This window comes from Macaca fascicularis, chromosome 14 (assembly GCF_037993035.2).
Source record: "Macaca fascicularis isolate 582-1 chromosome 14, T2T-MFA8v1.1".
NCBI lineage: Eukaryota > Metazoa > Chordata > Mammalia > Primates > Cercopithecidae > Macaca > Macaca fascicularis.
Genome location: NC_088388.1, coordinates 116,285,528 through 116,304,247, shown reverse-complemented (window position 1 = coordinate 116,304,247; position 18,720 = coordinate 116,285,528). Strand labels below are relative to the sequence as shown.

The following is an 18,720-nucleotide window of genomic DNA, read 5'->3' as shown; positions in this document are numbered from 1 at the left end:
TCGCCTGCCTCCTGGATACACCAAGACTGGGCCTCTGCTGCCCCCTGACTCCAGCAAAGCCTCACAACAGGCTGCAGCCAGCTCTTGCCTGGGGCAGGTGGACAGGGTGCACTCAGTTCCCGACTCCAAACCCTACTCCCAACTTGAAAAACGGGGAGTCGCCTCTACCTCCAATTGAAAACCGGGCCTTTGTCCCAGTGCTCAGCTCCTCCAGAGGTGGCTATGGCGGGGTGTGCTGCTTCCACAGAGCAGTCGAGGCTCAAAGGAGAGCCCCCGAGCTGAACCGGACACCCGGCAGGAGTGGTTCCAGCGGTGGCGGATTGCTGCGGTCCGCAGACCTTCACAGATCCCATGCTGTGAAGGAAGCTCTGGGCTAGAATCAGACCCTCTTAGGGAGTGCCCCACTGAATCTCTGACCGGACATGAGTGTGCCATGGGGGATGTACCCCCACTTTTCAGAGGAATGACACTTCCAAGGCCTCATCCCCAGGGCAAGCTGCAGCAGCTGCACAGGTAGAGCTGCAAGGCTGAGCGTCTGTCCCATCCCTGGGGCGTAGGAACTGGCCACAACTAGCCCAGGACCACAGGTCTACTTGCCGCTGGGCCTCCCTGGGCCCCTCCTCACTCCCCCACTCTCTTACCCACTGCAGCCCAGACGAGAGGAGGTGGTACCTGCGCAGCCTGGCCACCCTACCGGGGCAACTCAAGCTTCTCTTGACCCAAACACAAGAGCCCCAGCCCCTACCCTGCCACGGGCTTAGCCAGCCAGCATCTGATCGAGGGCCTGTGGTGGGCCAGGGGCTTCCACCTGCTCTGCCAGCAGGGCTTGTTGACCCATTCCACAGCTGAGCAACCTGAGGCAGGAGTGGGATGGGCTGCAAAGACAGCCAGGAAGGAGTGAGCTAACTCTCCCAGCTCCAAGTCAGGGCTCTTTCCACGCAGCCTCAGGGCCTCCTACCACCCCCTTACCCCTACCACCAACCTCTTCAGAAAGGGAAGGGGCCTAAAGCCTATCACCTTTCCAGAACAGCTGGCACTGGCCCAGAGGCAGGAGTGTGAGGGCTGGACATCTTTGCAGAAGGCTGGCCCCTTCTCCTGGGGACATTAAACAAACACGGTCCTAGAGAGCTGTGGACTTCCTAGAACACATTTACACAGCGTCACCTCACAGCTGCCCTGTGAGCTGAGAAAGACAACCATTGTTGTCCCCTTCCCCCATACACACACACGTGCACACACACACTGCACACTCACATACATATGCACACGCATGAACATGCGCATATGCACACACACTTATACACACAGACCTGCACACTCACACACTTATGCACATACACACACTAATGTGCATACACGTACACACTACACACTAATACATGCACATACATGCACACACATGCACACACGCACACACACAATACACACTAATACATGCACACATATGCACACACACGTATACATGCGCACACACTATACACACCAATACATGCACACGCATGCATACACATGCACACACATACACACTAATACATGCACACACATGCACCCACACATATACACACGCACACACAGTATACACTAATACATGCACACACATGCACACACATACACACGTGCACACACTATACACACTAATACATACACACATGCACATGCATATACACATGTGCACAGTATACACTCTAATACATGCACACACATGCACACGCATATACACACATGCACACACTATACACACATGCATGCACACACATGCACATGCATACACACATACACACACTATACACACTAATATATGCACACACATATGCACACACATATACACACATGCACACACTATATACTCTAATACATGCACACACATATGCACATGCATATACACACACGCACGCACTATACACACTAATACATGCACACACGTACACACTATACACACTAATACATGCACACACATGCACATGCATACACACACACGCACACACAGTATACACTAATACATGCACACACACGCATATACACACGTGCACACACTATACACACTAATACATGCACACACATGCACATACATACTCATACACACATGTATACATGTGCACATTCACATATGCACATACACACTAACACATGCACACTCGCATGTGCACACACACACGCATATGCACACACATATACACTAACGCATGCATATGCACACACATGCAGATGCACATACACGCACACACACCCTGAGACACACAGAGATTCAGGGAGCCAACCCCAGCCTGTGGCAAAACCAGGTCTGGAAGCTGATCTCTGGAGAAACTCGGAGAACCTCCACAAAGCCCCCAGGCTTCTCACTGCCCGCCCCTGGAGGCCGTCTTCATGTGGACCCCTCTGCCGGGCCTGTCTGGTGCCCCTACTGCTCCAAGCAGACCCCAGAACTCCCCTTCTCTCAGAGCTCCTTGGCACCCGGCACGACCAGCACAGGAGCCCAGCCCCTACGTCCTGCACCTGAACCTCTCAGCTGCTCCCTCACTCTCACTCTCACTCTCCTTCCACCCAAGAAGGGCCCCAGCTCCATGGGCCTGCTCTACTCTCTGAGGCACTTGGGCACTTGGTTCCTTTAAATCTGGGCCTGGCGATCTCTCGGGCACTAGATGCATTTACCCACCCACCACACTCTGGGCACCTGTGGCCCTGCACTTTCTGTGATGCTGCTGACCCAGTCCTCTGCAGCCACCCTCGGGGCACTCCCGTCCTCTCCTCTCTGCCTGTGCATACTGATCCTAGAGTTGGTCACTCCCCTGTCAATCTGCATCCCCTCCTGTGGCCTCATCACGCCTGCTGACTCCCAGATCAGCGTCTTTGGTCCAGGCATCTCTCTGGTGCTCCAGAACACGCACCCGCCTGAGGTCTAGCTACAGCTGTGGCTGCACTGTGGACTCAGTACGAGGTGAAGCCATCTGGGCCTTCCTGCCAAGCCTGCCCCTCCTCCAGTGTGCCCTGTTCCCATGAGGGTGCCATCACTCACCTCCGTGGCCCAGCCAGAATCCTGGGAGCCATCCTCCCCTCCCCACTCTCTTCCCCCAAAGTAGCGAGACCCCAAGTTTTGTCAGCTCTTGCTCTGAGCCCCTCATCTCCCCACTGCCACACATCACCTCCAGCCTGCATTCTGGCCACCATCCTGTCATGGTCTATGTCCTCTGGGACCCCCCTCCACCAAACTATCCTCTGCAAGCAGCCAGGATGCATCTGAAATCGGCTGAGGACACCACTCCTTCTTTTTTTTTTTTTTTTTTTTTTTTTTGAGACAGTCTTGCTCTGTCACCCAGCCTAGAGTGCAGTGGCATGATCTCGGCTCACTACAACCTCCGCCTCCCAGGTTCAAGCGATTCTCTCGCCTCAGCCTCCCGAGTAGCTGGGATTACAGGCACCTGCCATCGTGCCTGGCTAATTTTTGTATTTTTAGTAGACAGACAGGGTTTCACCATGTTTGCCAGGCTGGTCTTGAACTTCTGACCTCAACCTCAGGTGATCCACCTGTCACAGCCTCCCAAAGTGCTGGGATTACAGGCATGAGCCACCGAGCCTGGCCGACACCACTTCTTATAACCCCCTGGTGGTGGCTGTCTAAGAGGAAGTCCAACCTCCTGGCCCTGCCAGCAAAGCCCCCAAGATTCTACTCCTGCCCGTCCCCTGGACTCAAGCTTTGGTTACCCCAGGGTATCTGCAAACCCTCACACCTGCCGTGAGCTTCAGGTCTCCACGTCCCTGCTCAGTGCTGTTCCCTTTTCCTGACATACGTTTTCTTCCCTGCATATAAAGTCTTTCTTAGCCTTCAAGTGAGAGCTTCCTATTCCAGATGCTGTTCCCGGCCATCACCTCCACCGCCCACTTATCAAGCAGCATTCAAATTCCCCCTGCCTCGCACCCCTGGGCTTCTTCGTGCCTGCACCTACCATAGCATTTTGCCCCTGTTATAATTTTTCCTTAAGTATCTGTCTCCCTCTTTGACGGTGATCAACATGAGGACAGGGAATAAATCATACTCATTTTTTGAATCCTCAGAGCCTCATGCCATCCTGACCATAACTGGTATTTCATCAATGTTTCTTGAGTCAACGTCTCCCAGCCAATATTCCCTAACACCCATCCCTTACCAAAAGCCCAAGGTGGAAGTCAGATCGGGGAGGGAGGATTTGAACTGTAAATCCAGGGAGCCCTGAGGAAGGAGGCAAGGATATTGTGCAGGGGTAGAAGTGGCGTGGCTCTCATCCTCTCCTCCCTGTAGCCCCAGCAAAAATAATCTCCTTTGGGGGCACCGTGACGACACCTTGGATGAAAGATGTTCGGCTGCCTTGCAATTCAGTGGGAGATCCAGCCCCTGCCGTGAAGTGGACCAAGGACAGGTGTGTGTCAGGACTGTGGAGGGATGGGGTGGCCCCAAAGAGGGATATAGTAGAAGAGGTGTGAGGAGGAGAGTCTGGGGCCCTCCTTCCTGGTGACCCGGTTGCCTCCAGGCCCTGTGGACGCCCTGCAGGGTGTACTACTACTGCTCTCTCAAGCAGGCCTGGCCTCCTGGCTCCCCTCTTGGGAGCCAAGGACCTCCCTTCCCCGAATGGTTAAAGAGGCCGGGTTACCTCATACCCCCAGGGAGTGCTGAGCAAAGCCCCAAGAACCCAGCATCCCCTGGCAAGCCTCCTTCCACTCCCAGCATTCTTTGCCACACACCGGGGGGAGGGACTCAGGACGAAGGGGTGCTTGACATGACCCACCCGCCCCATCCTCGCCCCCGGCAGTGAAGACTCAGCCATTCCGGTGTCCATGGACGGGCACCGGCTCATCCACACCAACGGCACACTGCTGCTACGTGCAGTGAAGGCTGAGGACTCTGGCTACTACACCTGCACGGCCACCAACACCGGTGGCTTTGACACCATCATCGTCAACCTTCTGGTGCAAGGTGAGGCTCTGTGAGGCAGGTGGCCCCTGGTGGGGACAGGGATGGAGAAAGGGTAGGAATTCCATCACGTGAGAATGTCATCGAATAGAAGAAGATAAATCAAGGGAGAGATAGAACTTTGGGGGAACAGAGGTGCATGTGGAAGGGGAGGCAGGAGAGCTGGGGAGTGGGAGTGAGGGTGTGGGAGAGCCAGCACCTTCCCGTCATGGGGGGAGCCCCATACCCCGTCACAGGGTCCACCCTTGTGCTAAGGGGTGGTGACTTTCCGCTCACAGTTCCCCCGGACCAGCCACGCCTCACTGTCTCCAAAACCTCAGCTTCATCCATCACCCTGACCTGGATTCCAGGTGACAATGGGGGCAGCTCCATCCGAGGTGAGGAGTGGTCTGGATGAGGGGGGAAGACAGGGGAAGGAATTCTGGGCCTGGGGCAGGGAAGGGGCTTCACCCACTTCTGCTGTTTGTCTTCAAATGGCAGAAATGATCTGGGGGCCAAGTGACCCACAAGGAAGTCATTCAAGTTCCAAGGGAACTGCAATGGCCCAGTCATCTGGGATTTAGTACTCCTGCCCCTCCAATGCTACTTGTGAGCTGTGTGACCCTGGAGTAGCCTGTTTCCCTCTCTGTCTGGGTTTCCCAATCTGTCAAAGTAGACAAATGGACTAGATCAGTGCTTTCCAAGCATGAGTGTGCGTCTGCGTCACCAAGCGGCCTTGTAACAATGCAGCTCTGACTCAGCACTCTGGACTGGGGCTGAGGACCTGCCTTTCTAACAGGCTCCAGGTGCTGCTGAGCCTGTTGCTCAGGGGGCCATGCGTGAAGTAGTGAGGGTCTAGACAGGACCCTTTGCGAGCCTCACAACTCTGGGTTTCTCCACTCCCGACCTGGGCCACTAACCCCTAACGCTACAGCCAAAGTGACAGCGTCAAACCCGCCAAGGGGCTGGACCCAAGGCCCTTACAGTGTTTTGTTGATTGGTTGGTTTAATACAGAGAGTTGACTGTGGCTGGTCCTTCCAATTTTGCTTCTAAGGAGCATATGCCTATTCCAATGACCAAAGGCCTGACTCTGCCCCATCCCTGGAGCCCAGCTCCCCTGTTGGAGTACCCGAGGCTGGGCTTCTGTTGCCCTGCCCTGCCCCCACCTGAATCAGGTCTACCCTCCACAGGCTTCGTGCTACAGTACTCGGTGGACAACAGCGAGGAGTGGAAGGACGTGTTCATCAGCTCCAGCGAGCGCTCCTTCAAGCTGGATAGCCTCAAGTGTGGCACATGGTACAAGGTGAAGTTGGCAGCCAAGAACAGTGTGGGCTCTGGGCGCATCAGCGAGATCATCGAGGCCAAGACCCACGGGCGGGGTGAGGCCCAGGCCGCCAGGGCAGGGAAGGAGTGACGGGCCCAGGGAGGGTGGGGTAGAGGGGCCGGGTATGGGGTGGAAGGTGGCTGGGTGGGGAAGGAGGGGTCCAGGGATGCAGGGAGCCTGAAGGGAGGAGTCTCAGCCTCCTTCCCATCACCACAGCATCCCAATAGATCCCATTAGGAAAAACTAGTTCCACTTCCCCACTGGGTGGCCGAACGTGGCACTCCTTTGCCTCTTCCTGGCTCCCTTCCTCCTCTGCTGAGGCCTCTCTCCAGGCCCTGCCCTTTTCTTCCCTTTCCTCCCTCCCCTCCTCTTCCTCCTCTGCCCCCTGGGGCTTCCCCACCTGACCTGTGCCAAACATGTATTCTGGAGCTACTGCCATCCCAGCTGCCCCAGGGAAATCCTTTCCAGCTCAGCCCAGTCCTGCCTCCCCCCGAGTCTCTCTAACCTCTCTCTCTCCCTCCGGCCTGCCAGAGCCCTCCTTCAGCAAAGACCAACACCTCTTCACCCACATCAACTCCACGCATGCTCGGCTTAACCTGCAGGGCTGGAACAATGGGGGCTGCCCTATCACAGCCATCGTTCTGGAGTATCGGCCCAAGGGGACCTGGGCCTGGCAGGGCCTCCGGGCCAACAGCTCTGGGGAGGTGTTCCTGACGGAACTGCGAGAGGCCACATGGTACGAGCTGCGCATGAGGGCTTGCAACAGCGCTGGCTGCGGCAACGAAACGGCCCAGTTCGCCACCCTGGACTACGATGGCAGTGAGTCGCAAGGGTGGGAGGGATGGCACAGAGGCTGGAGCAGGGTAGTGCGAAGGAAGTGGGCAGAGTGGCAGATACATAAAGAGACAGACCAGTAGAAAAACAGGCAGGGATGCAGGTGGGGGAAATGCTGGCCCACAGGCGAAAGGGCTGACAAAGGGAACATCAGGTTGGTTGCAGCCAGGTAAGTGGGCAATGCACCAATGGCCACTACAGATGGACAGATACATAGGTCAGTAATACCAAAGATGGAGAGTCTTTGAAGCTGCAGTCCTCAATCACTGTGCATTGTTTCAGGGAGGTGACGAGGGAGGTAGAGGTGTGGTTGAGGTCCTGACCCCTAAGAACTTTCTGCTGATATGGAATATTAGCCAGGAGGGAACAGCCTATGCTACAGTCGCAAATACCAAAGCCTAGTGGCTTAACCCTGTACTGATTTGTTTCTTGCTCTCTTGGAGTCCTGTGAAGGTTGAGTGGCCACCCTGTTTTTGAACAGGGAGCCTCTGAAATCCACAGAAAAGGCATACTACCAGTTCCTAAGTGCCTTGGCCAGCAGGTGGCCTCTGCCACATAGGGATACATATACACATACACATGCACACATACACATACACACACATACACACACACATCCATTGAAGGAACATGGAAGGCTGAATTCATAGAAGCCCATTGTCACAAGTCTACCTATGTGTTAAGGAAACAGAACAAAAGCAGTATCAGAAGGGGATGAACTCAAGCAAGGAAGGCTTCATGAAGGAGGTGACTCTTAAGCAAAGCTCTGAAACAGGCAAGGATCAGGGCTTGGCAGAGGGTTATGTCAGCAGGAAAACTTGTCATGTTTCCCTGCAGGAGACCCGGGTTAACAGATATGGCCCCCAGGAGGGGTGAGCAGGGGGAGAATGTAGGGTTTGTAGTGGTTTTTGTCCCCATCTGGGAAAGAGAACCCAGGGTCCACTGCCCTGACTTCTTCCTACCATGCTTCACTCTTGGTTCTCCCCATCCCAGCTGGATATGAGAATTTAAACCCATCAATCCACTCTCAAGGAATGAGCACTGAACTCCAACAGGCGAGAGACTAACTCCAGGAGACTTCAGGCTAATTCTACAACAGTACCAGGAAGTCGTTAATATAATGCAATATAAAAATGACACAACTGTTCATGGCTGTCCTGATAGGACCAGAATTTGGGGAGCAGAGGGGAAGGCCAGGGCTCTGTGCCAGGAGGTGGAGGTCAGAGCCCAAGGTCAGCAAGCGAGGTCAGAGGTCTGCCTCACCCAAGAGATGCTCTGCACAGCACCTGGCTCATAAGGGACATCTAATTCTATTCTTTGCCCTCATTCAGGCACCATTCCACCCATCAAGTCTGCTCAAGGTGAAGGGGACGACGTGAAGAAGCTATTCACCATCGGCTGCCCTGTCATCCTGGCCACACTGGGGGTGGCACTGCTCTTCATTGTACGCAAGAAGAGGAAGGAGAAGCGGCTGAAGCGACTCCGAGGTGGGGGAGCTTCCTATGGGCCTTCCAGGAGGGGGTGTTGGCTCTCAGCCACGTTGTCCCCACTTCACTGGCTCACAGCACCATCTGGATGATACAGAGTGCCTGTGTCCTCTTGAAGGAGGAGTGGTCACTCCAACTTTCTGAAACCTCCTTAGTTCAGAAGGTTTCATTCACCACTTCCTCCTCTATGCCCCCAAGACTTTGTGCCTGCCCCAGTCAGGGCTAATATTTAGAGGTACACACTGGTTAAAGCCATGTTGGTTGTTAAATATTTAAACATTTCCATGTTGGTTGGTAAACAGATGTTGCTCCTTTCCACACTGGATGCTCCATCCCCTCTCACAGGATCCCTGCAACTTTCCTAGGACCCATCCACTAAAGAATAGACCTGCAGGTAGCCTCTAGTACAATGCTCAGTTCTAACTGGGCAGTTTCTGCACCATGTCAGGTGTTAAATATTTTGAATATTATCCCCTTTTTCCATTACCTGATGCCACAGTCTACTGTGAATGGGTCTGATTTACCTCAATTTTCCCATGGCCTAATACAGTGTCTGGCACCTACTAGTTGCTTCACAAATATGCTTTCACTTATTTGGAAAACTTTTATTGAGTCTGCTTCATCATAGATATTGCAAGACTATAGAGATCAATAAAGAACAGCAAAGCCATACTCTTACAGAGATTATCATCTAATGTGAGAAGCCAGGGAACAATAGTAGCACAGAAAAGAGAATGATTAATGCTCCCTATTGTGTTCAGGAATTGGGTAAATGGATGAACAGATGGTTCAATGGATGGTTGATGATTGGATGGATGGATGGATGGATGGATGGATGGATGGATGACTGGGTGGATAATTGAATGACTAGATGGGTGAGTAGTTACATGGTTGGATGGTTGAATGGATCACTGAATAAATGGTTGAATAGAAAGATGTATAGATGGAAGGATGGTTGGATGGCTGAATAGATGGCTGGGTGTAAGGATGGTTGAATAAAAGGTTGAATGAATAGACGGGTGGATGGATTGTTGAATGGCTAGATAATGATTATATGAATAGTTGAACAGATGGGTAGATGATTGAACAGATGCTTGGATGGACAGATGACTATTCTGATAGATCGATGGATGACAAGTTGGATGGATGGCTGGATGGAAAAACAATTGGAATTGTGGGATGATTGGGTGAATGGTTAAAGGAGTGGTTGGATGGAAGATTTTATATATAAATATAAGAATGATTGAATGGATGTTGAATGCATGGGTGGATGGTTGAATGGATTACTGGTTGAATCAATGGGTAGATGGATGGACAGATGGATGGTTGAATAGGTGGATGATGAATTAATGGTTGGTTGGATGGATGAATGGATAATTGGATGGTAGATGGTTAGATGGATGGATGGCTAGATCAATGAATAAATGGATGGATGGATGGATCAATGATTGGGTGAATGGATAGCTAGATAATTGGATGCTTGGATGCATGCATACAACTATTGGAATTCATTCTGACAGCTCATTCTCAGGTATCAGGGGTCTAATAAATTAAGTAGGCCCTTTAATTCTCTCTTCCAAATTCCTAACCTGAGAGTCCTGATCCTATTCAAGGCTCCTCTGAGACAAAGAATGGGCCCCAAAATCCATCCATGGACTTTTTGGGCACAGAGTCCCCAGAGGAGGAAGTGAAGCCTCTTGGTTGATATGAGAGTTTAATCATCTGAGGCTTTCTATTGACCACCTCTACCACATCCTCTCCTCTCCCCAAGATATAACTGAGGATAACCTTTCCACTGATATCCATTTCCAGCCTGTTATGGTGTCATGTTTAAGTAGAGTCAATTCATGAAGCAGATGGGGCACTTGCTATGCCCCCCTGTGCTTTGGGAAGGATCTCTCGATTAGATAAAATCTGAAGAAAGGAAAACAGACTTGAGCCAAATCCTGAATTGGGAGCAGTGAAACTGCGTCAAGTTTTAGGCTGTTTTGTAGGTCCTTACATTTCTCCTTCTGCTTCTTAGGAGACCAGCCCTGGCCCCATTTTAAGGAATTCTCCACCTTGTTTCCCATGCCTCTCCCATTGTCATCCTGTTCAAACTTCATTCTCACCCAGCCCTCCTCTCCCTCTACTGTTTTGCAGATGCAAAGAGTTTGGCAGAAATGTTGATAAGGTGAGTATCACTAAGCTGCTTCCTTTCTCCTCCCTTCTCCTCTCTCCCCTGAGGAGGACTCAGGAGCCTCGCTCTGAACTCCCAGAATAGGAGACAGGCTTCTAAGATCCCACTGTCCTGCAAAGCCCCCTCCCCCAACCCCTTATGGCTGCTGAGCCACCCACCTCGTCTTTCTCCCCACAGCAAGAACAATAGAAGCTTTGACACCCCTGTGAAAGGGCCACCCCAGGGCCCACGGCTACACATTGACATCCCCAGGGTCCAGCTGCTCATTGAGGACAAAGAAGGCATCAAGCAGCTGGGTGAGTGACAGGTGCCACAAGCTCCCTGTCATGCTGGATGTGCTTCCCCAGGCTACAATCCATGGAAGTCAAACACCTGCCCTCATGGCAGTGCCCAGGGTTCTGGAAGTAGCCCCATCAACCACTCAACAACCTTAGAACTCATTGTGGCTTCTCTCAAGGGCTAAGTTTCCTCCTCTGTCCAACGGAGGGAATTGCTGGCCTTTCTGTGACTCAACATTGGATAAAGCCTGGGTGTGGTGGATCATGCCTGTTATCCCAGCACTTTGGGAGCCCAAGGAGGAAGGATCACTTGAGGCCAAAAGTTTGAGACCAGCCTGGGCAACATAGTGAGATCCCATTTCTACCTCACAAAAAAATAGCCAGGCATGGTGACACATCCTGTAGTCTCAACTACTCGGGAGGTTGAGGTAGGAGGATAGCTTGAGTCCAGGAAATTGAGGTGGCTGCAGTGAGCAATGATCACAATTAAGCCTGGGCAACAGAGTGAGACCCTGTCTCAAAAAAACAAACAAACAAATCCACAAACAAAAAACACATTGGATAAAGACAAAGAGAAATTCAGTCACATCCAACAGAGCTTTAAAAAACAATTGTCAAGGACTCATGGTAATTGTCCTTCTTTCCCCAGGAGATGACAAGGCCACCATCCCTGTGACAGATGCTGAGTTCAGCCAAGCTGTCAACCCACAGAGTTTTTGTACTGGCGTCTCCTTGCACCACCCAGCCCTCATCCAGAGCACAGGACCCCTCATCGACATGTCTGACATCCGGCCAGGAACCAGTATGCATTATCCCCAGGGAGACAGCCGTCTTCCCACCCAGGGTGCCTTGGGCATAGCGTGACAGAGGTGGTGTTTTTTCTAAAGGGAGGAGGGAGCATAATGGAATAGAATGAAAAAATGGAAAGCACTGGAATTAGCGCCTGGAGACCTCGATTGCAGATTTACTAACTGTGACCTTGGGTCTACCACTAACTTTATCTCTCTGGGCCTGTTCCCTTACGTAGAAATTTTGAGAGTATTGGGTATTTGAGTTCTCCAAGGGTCTTTCTATCTCTAGCACTGTGTATCTGGACATAGGAGAGAACACATCAAGGACTGTAGGGAATGAATGGACAGTCAGGAGGCAGCAGGAAAGGACATCACATTCTCCCCCAGGTGGAAGGAAAAGATGGGGTGGGTGGGGAGAATGCCCTCCACTGCCCCCACGCCTTGACTCGATTGCTGTTCTCCTCTGGGGACAGTGATGTGGTTAGGAAAGGCAGCATTCCCAAGGGAGCTTCTGTTGCTGCGTCTGCCTCTTCCCTTGCTCCCCCTTGCCCTTTCTGGTAAGTGCCAGCTGCCCAAGCCTGGGTGCCTGTGGTTGGAGGATGCAATTTCTTGCTTCTGTCTGTGCAGATCCAGTATCCAGGAAGAATGTAAAGTCAGCCCACAGCACCCGGAACCGGTACTCAAGCCAGTGGACCCTGACCAAGTGCCAGGCCTCCACACCTGCTCGCACCCTCACCTCTGACTGGCGCACTGTGGGCTCCCAGCATGGTGTCACCGTCACTGAGAGTGACAGCTACAGCGCCAGCCTGTCCCAGGACACAGGTGTGCCTAAGGCCCTGCTGGCATCCTGAACACCTCCCCACAGTTCCCCATCATTCACCTTCACCTTCTATTCTTCCAGCTTCTACCCACCAGCTCATGGGGCCAAGGCACAAGTCAGTTTCATGTCTAGCTGGTCACTGACCCACTGTGCAGCTGGGACAAAAACACTTGACGTCACTGACCTCTACTTGGTCAGGGAGTTAATGTTGCTTTCCCAAAAATTGTCAGAGAAACTGGTACACATGATGTTCACTGGCAAAAGGGCTGAATGTTCCAGGGGATGGCTGCTTATTTTCTTTTTTTTTTGAGGCGGAGTCTCACTCTGTCGCCCAGGCTGGAGTGCAGTGGCCGGATCTTGGCTCACTGCAAGCTCCGCCTCCCGGGTTTACGCCATTCTCCTGCCTCAGCCTCCCGAGTAGCTGGGACTACAGGCACCCGCCACCTCACCCGGCTAGTTTTTTTGTATTTTTTTAGTAGAGACGGGGTTTCACCGTGTTAGCCAAGATGGTCTCGATCTCCTGACCTCGTGATCCGCCCGTCTCGGCCTCCCAAAGTGCTGGGATTATAGGCTTGAGCCACCCCACCCAGCCGCTTATATTCAAGAATGAAAGATGTTCTGCCCTTCATGAGTCAAAGTTCCTACTTCTGCCACCACTGCCACCTTCACAGGATCTCCTCAGCCTGGTGTCCTCCATGACCAGACTTCCAGACGGCTGCTGGGGTTACGGGCAGGGGAAGTGCTCAGTCAGTCTCACTTATACCCTTCTCCCCATAACCTACTCCTGTCCTCTTAACTCCCCAGACAAAGGAAGGAACAGCATGGTGTCCACTGAGAGCGCCTCTTCCACCTATGAGGAGCTGGCCCGGGCCTACGAACATGCCAAGCTGGAGGAGCAGCTGCAGCACGCCAAGTTTGAGATCACCGAGTGCTTCATCTCTGACAGTTCCTCTGACCAGATGACCACAGGCACCAACGAGAATGCTGACAGCATGACGTCCATGAGCACACCCTCAGAGCCTGGCATCTGCCGCTTTACCGCCTCACCACCCAAGCCCCAGGATGCGGACCGGGGCAAAAACGTGGCTGTGCCCATCCCTCACCGGGCCAACAAGAGTGAGTGCTCAGACCACCTCCCAGGCAGTGCCCCCTGCCCCCAGCTCCATGAGCCCTGGCTAGATCTAGTCCTACTAGTACCAGGATCCTGCCAGCCCAGCTTGGCTCCTTGGCAGTGCAGGGTGGTACCAACAGCAAGGACTTAGGAGCAAGGAAGGTCAGGGCCCACATCCTGGCTCAACCTCTTCCTGGGTCTGTGGCCTTGGGTAAGCCGTTTAACCTCTGTGGCCTTAAGTTTCTCATTTGTAAAATGCCAATGATAGTATCTACATTGCATTGTTGTGATGGGTATTAGAAATGATATACATCCCCACCATGTCGTAAGGCCTCATTCATTCAGTAGTGAGCATCCCCTTTATCTGAAGCTGTGCCAGGATGGAAACAGATCCCTTCAGGGTCAGCTGCCAAAGGGTCTCTGGTCTCAATGCTGTTTGAATTTAATCCAGACCCAATCGATCAGTCCTGGCAGCTCCGCCCACCATGGTCATACCTCTTGGTAGGCAGTGACCTGGCCTGGCTGGGAACCACCTGACCCCAGGGGCCTGACCAGAGCCTATGCACTTAGAGGCTGGCAGGGCAGGGCTAGGATCACCAGGGGGAGTCTATCAGCAGACGCTGGGGTCACAGCATGCAAAGCCAAGACTATCAAACAATGCAGTGTGGTCTGCTTAGCACTAGCCATGCTAACTGAGGCAGGGGTGGGGCTCTCTGGGTCATGGAAAGAGCCTGGAGCAATGGAAAGACTTTGGAGACTGTGGCCCTGAATGACACCCCCACCCCTTTTGGCTGTGCAAATTTAGGCAAATGATTTCATCTCTCTGAACCTCAGTTTCCTCACTTGTAAAGCTCAGGCAGGTATTAACCAATCCTGGGGGCTGTCGTGAGGATTCAATAAGAAAATCTAAGGAAAGTGCCTGGCCCAGCTCCCCCGGGGAAAGAGGCCCATTTGCAGGCAGGGTACCCATGGAGCACGGGTGGTCAGGCAACAGAGGTCTTAGAAGCATGTCACATGGAGGCAGTTTAAGAAATTACTAGGTTGGGTGCGGCTGCTCACGCCTATAACCCTAGCACTTTGGGAAGCCAAGGCAGGCTGATCACCTGAGGTCAGGAGTTCTAGACCAGCCTGGCCAACATGGCAAAACCCCATCTCTACCAAAAGATACAGAAATTAGCTGGGCGTGGTGGCACATGCCTGTAATCCTAGCTACTCAGGAAGCGGAGGTTGCAGTCAGCTGAGATCGTGCCGCTGCACTCCAGCCTGGATGACAGAGCGACACTCTGTCTCAAAAAAAAAATTAGGAACTTTCCACCTGGAGAAGAGGCGACCAAGTGGGAGGAGAGAGGACATGTAGCTGATTTCAAACATCTGGAAGGCCGCCATGGGAAAGAGGGGGACGCCTCACTCTGTGAGACCTCAGAGGACAGAACCAGGCTCCATGGTGGGGAGGCGACAGGGAATGATATTCCTTTCCTCCTCGGGGTAAAGAAAAGCTTTCCACCAGCCAGAGCCGTTAGGACATCCTTGTCCTTAGCAGTAGTGAGCTCTCCACTACCGGAAGCTGACCAGCCTCTAGTGACCATTGAACAACAAGCATCCATGTATTGGGCAGCTGTTATCTGCAGCAGCCACTGTAGCAAAGCACTTTACCTACCTCATCTCATTCGCCCCTCACAATAATCCTGTGGGGAAGAAAGATCATCCCCATTTCACAGATAAGGAAATGAAGGTCAGAAAGGCCAAGCACCCCACCTTTCCGCTACTCTTTATTGCCCCCCAGTGGAGGGGCCCCGTGCCAGATCAGAGAGAAGACGGGGGGCAGGCGATGGGGTGAGGGCTGAATGAGCCTCTGCCTCTAACATCCTCTGCCTCTGTAATTCCAGGTGACTACTGCAACCTGCCCCTGTATGCCAAGTCAGAGGCCTTCTTTCGAAAGGCAGATGGACGTGAGCCCTGCCCCGTGGTCCCACCCCGTGAGGCCTCCATCCGGAACCTGGCTCGAACCTACCACACCCAGGCTCGCCACCTGACCCTGGACCCTGCCAGCAAGCCCTTGGGCCTCCCCCACCCAGGGGCCCCCGCTGCCGCCTCCACAGCCACGTTACCTCAGAGGACTCTGGCCATGCCAGCACCCCCAGCCGGCACAGCCCCCCCAGCCCCCGGCCCCACCCCGGCTGAGCCCCCCACCGCCCCCAGTGCTGCCCCTCCGGCCCCCAGCACCGAGCCTCCACGAGCCGGGGGTCCACACACCAAAATGGGGGGCTCCAGGGACTCGCTTCTCGAGATGAGCACGTCGGGGGTAGGGAGGTCTCAGAAACAGGGGGCCGGGGCCTACTCCAAATCCTACACCCTGGTGTAGCGCTGGCAGGAAGAGCAGCCCACGCCTGGACCGTGCTGCGCCGCAGCCCCACACGCCAGCTCGGCTGTTTTTCTGCATTATTTATATTCAACTGACAGACAAAAACCAACCAACGACAAAACAAAAACCCCCAATCATGAACGCCTGTACATAGAACTCTTTTGTACAAATGAAACTATTTTCTTCTTCTCCATGAAGCCAGGGCACAAAGAATTTGACAGTACAAGTCAAATCCCCCACCCCACAAAATATGTGTGGAGATATATATACATATATAGACAGATAGGAACGCGTCCACAAGCTATATATCTATATATTTCTCTCACCCTATTTTGAGACAGAGGCACAAAGACTCAGCAATTTTTTTCCTTCCTCCTCACCCTCCCCCAATCTAGGTGGTTTTGACAAAGACCAAAATCCCAACTCAGAGACACTGCATGCGATTTTACTGTTCCAAGAAAACCAGGAGTTGCTTCAATTTGCAGATGCTTATGTGTTAATACCTTTTTCTATGAAAAAAGACCCGGCGCCGTGTGCAATAAAGGTTATGTTTCTATGTGGTGGCTTTTTTCCCATCTGGCGAGGGCCAGCGGGGAGGGAGGAGAGACCCCGATCCCAGGCCTTCTGTCTCTCATAAAGAGACTTTGTGAGAAGCCTGGGCTTTGGCTCAGTGCTGTAAGACTTTCAAAGGCTTGCAATTAGCCAAGGTGCCTCCTCTTCTGTTCTCAGAGCTGTGCTGGGCCTGCAAGGGGAACTAGGTCGGTGGCTTCGTGCAAACTCCTAAACCCCTCTGACCCACAGTGTCCTTACCTGTAAACAGAGGGAAGCTTGTAGCAGATGGAATGAGGCGACCTCGGGCTCACAAGCACTGGGGAGCCTGGGATAGGGGAGGGGTTGCCTACTGGCTTCTCTCCTCCAAGAGAGTGCAGGGTAGCCAGGGGGCCAGGACTGTACAAGATCACTAGCCCACAGCTGTGGGAGAGGTGCCTATTGAGAGCCGGGAAGAAGAGATTATCTAAACCTGGGACACCAGGCCAAGGCCTAAAGTTCTGGGCTGTTAGGACCAGATGAGATCAGAGGGAGAAGGAGGGAAGTCGTCGGAGGTCTGAGGAGTGAGAGAAGCTCATGGAGGAGAGGGAATGGAGCTCAGCCAAAGAGAACCAAGTCAGCACACCAGGTACCTCACCTGGCTTCCAAGGAGTCAGCCAAGTGGAAGAACAGGCGTCCACACGGAGGAGCAAGCAAGGTGCTGTGGGTGTGCAGGGCCCGTTTCTGATGAGAGGGTCCAGAGGGCATCACAGGAGGTGGCAGGTGAGATGGACCTCCAGGGACTTGAAGGTTTGGAGAGGCAGAAGCAGGTGACTGGCCCCTGGGTGAAAAAGAAGTGCACCTAAGAAGTGCACGGGGGGCTCCTGAGTCGAGCGCTGCAATTGAGGCTAAGCTGTGGATCAGGAACCTGGAAGGAAGGTGAGTCTGGGACCCGCTGCTCCCCAGCAGCTGAGAGGAGGAACTGTCAAGGGCTGGAGAGGGAGGGAGGAGTTTGTGCGTGCAGGCAGCTCATACCTATTAGCCTGGGCCCCGGTGAGGCCCCACCTGGGATGCATGACCTTTCGTAGAAGCATCTTCCGAATCCCACAAACACTGTCTGAGCACAAGAGTGTGTGGGATGCAGAGGAGTCCCTCGCATGAATAACTAGATTCCCGGGTCGGCACCGTGAGAGGGGAGGGGCAGAGATTCCGTACGTCTCGGTATTCCTAGGCTCATGAAGAAATGCTCATCTCAGCCCCCACACCCAGGACCCAGCCAGGAGAAGCAGCTAAAGGCATCAGTTGAAAATCAAAGCTCTGCATTTCCAGACACCTGGTGACAGCCCAGCTTCGTTCCATCTCTGGGAGGACGGAACGCCGCCCAAGGATGCGCACGCCATCTGCAGGTCGCCTCCAGAACTGCAAGCACAATGATCAAAACTGAGCGGTCTGCATAGAATGCCCCCCTACCCCACCTCCCCTGCACACCAGACGTTGGGCAAACAAACACGAATCAGAGCCAACTCCAACCAGCAAGAGGGAATGAAAAACTCCTCAGAGGCTAAAGGCGCAGAAGATGGAACCAGCCTAAGGGCTACCTTAGAAGGGGAACGCTGTCAGGAAAATACGGATCCCGATACTAGGTGCCAGGTGCTGCTTATAATCTCATTGCAGACGGGAGAAAGGTATCACGATTACCACTTGACAGGTGAGAAGGTTAGAGGAGCTAGAAGAGGTGGGAATGAGATTTAAACTCATGAGCGTCCAATTCCTTAACTACTGAGCCATACTACCTGCTGCTCCACTGTTCAAAGATGGAGTTTCAGTTCTTCCTCAAGAATGTTGCCAGGGAAGGAGCCCGCCAGGTCCGGGGAGCAAGCTGGACATATGGGCAGAAAAACAGTTGATGTGATGCTATCAGTAAACAGTTCAGGCAGGTGACCCAATATGCAGCACAGGGTGGATTAAGGGCTCCGAAGTACTTCATCCTGGTGAAGGGCAGTGGTGGAAAATGTGGTGAAAATTCAGCTCTGAGGAGCTGTTGGAGGCCTGGGACCTGAGGTGGACTCTAGGATGAGAAGGAT

General features: G+C 53.1%; 1 protein-coding gene across 4 annotated transcripts in view; it reads left to right on the top strand.

Annotated features, from left to right (window-relative positions):
* DSCAML1 (DS cell adhesion molecule like 1) overlaps window positions 1-16,664 on the top strand; it is a 365,882-nt gene extending 349,218 nt beyond the window's left edge. For all 4 annotated transcript variants that reach the window (XM_065529022.1, XM_065529021.1, XM_005579765.4 and 1 more), the window contains 12 exons: window positions 4,274-4,391; window positions 4,782-4,945; window positions 5,221-5,319; window positions 6,113-6,301; window positions 6,778-7,065; window positions 8,412-8,567; window positions 10,710-10,740; window positions 10,924-11,042; window positions 11,674-11,826; window positions 12,443-12,637; window positions 13,440-13,751; window positions 15,633-16,664. In XM_065529022.1, the coding sequence (XP_065385094.1) occupies window positions 4,274-4,391; window positions 4,782-4,945; window positions 5,221-5,319; window positions 6,113-6,301; window positions 6,778-7,065; window positions 8,412-8,567; window positions 10,710-10,740; window positions 10,924-11,042; window positions 11,674-11,826; window positions 12,443-12,637; window positions 13,440-13,751; window positions 15,633-16,108 (2,300 nt within the window). In that variant the 3' untranslated portion in view covers window positions 16,109-16,664. The remainder of the gene's footprint in view (window positions 1-4,273; window positions 4,392-4,781; window positions 4,946-5,220; window positions 5,320-6,112; window positions 6,302-6,777; window positions 7,066-8,411; window positions 8,568-10,709; window positions 10,741-10,923; window positions 11,043-11,673; window positions 11,827-12,442; window positions 12,638-13,439; window positions 13,752-15,632) is intronic.
* The last annotated feature ends 2,056 nt before the right edge of the window (window positions 16,665-18,720 follow it).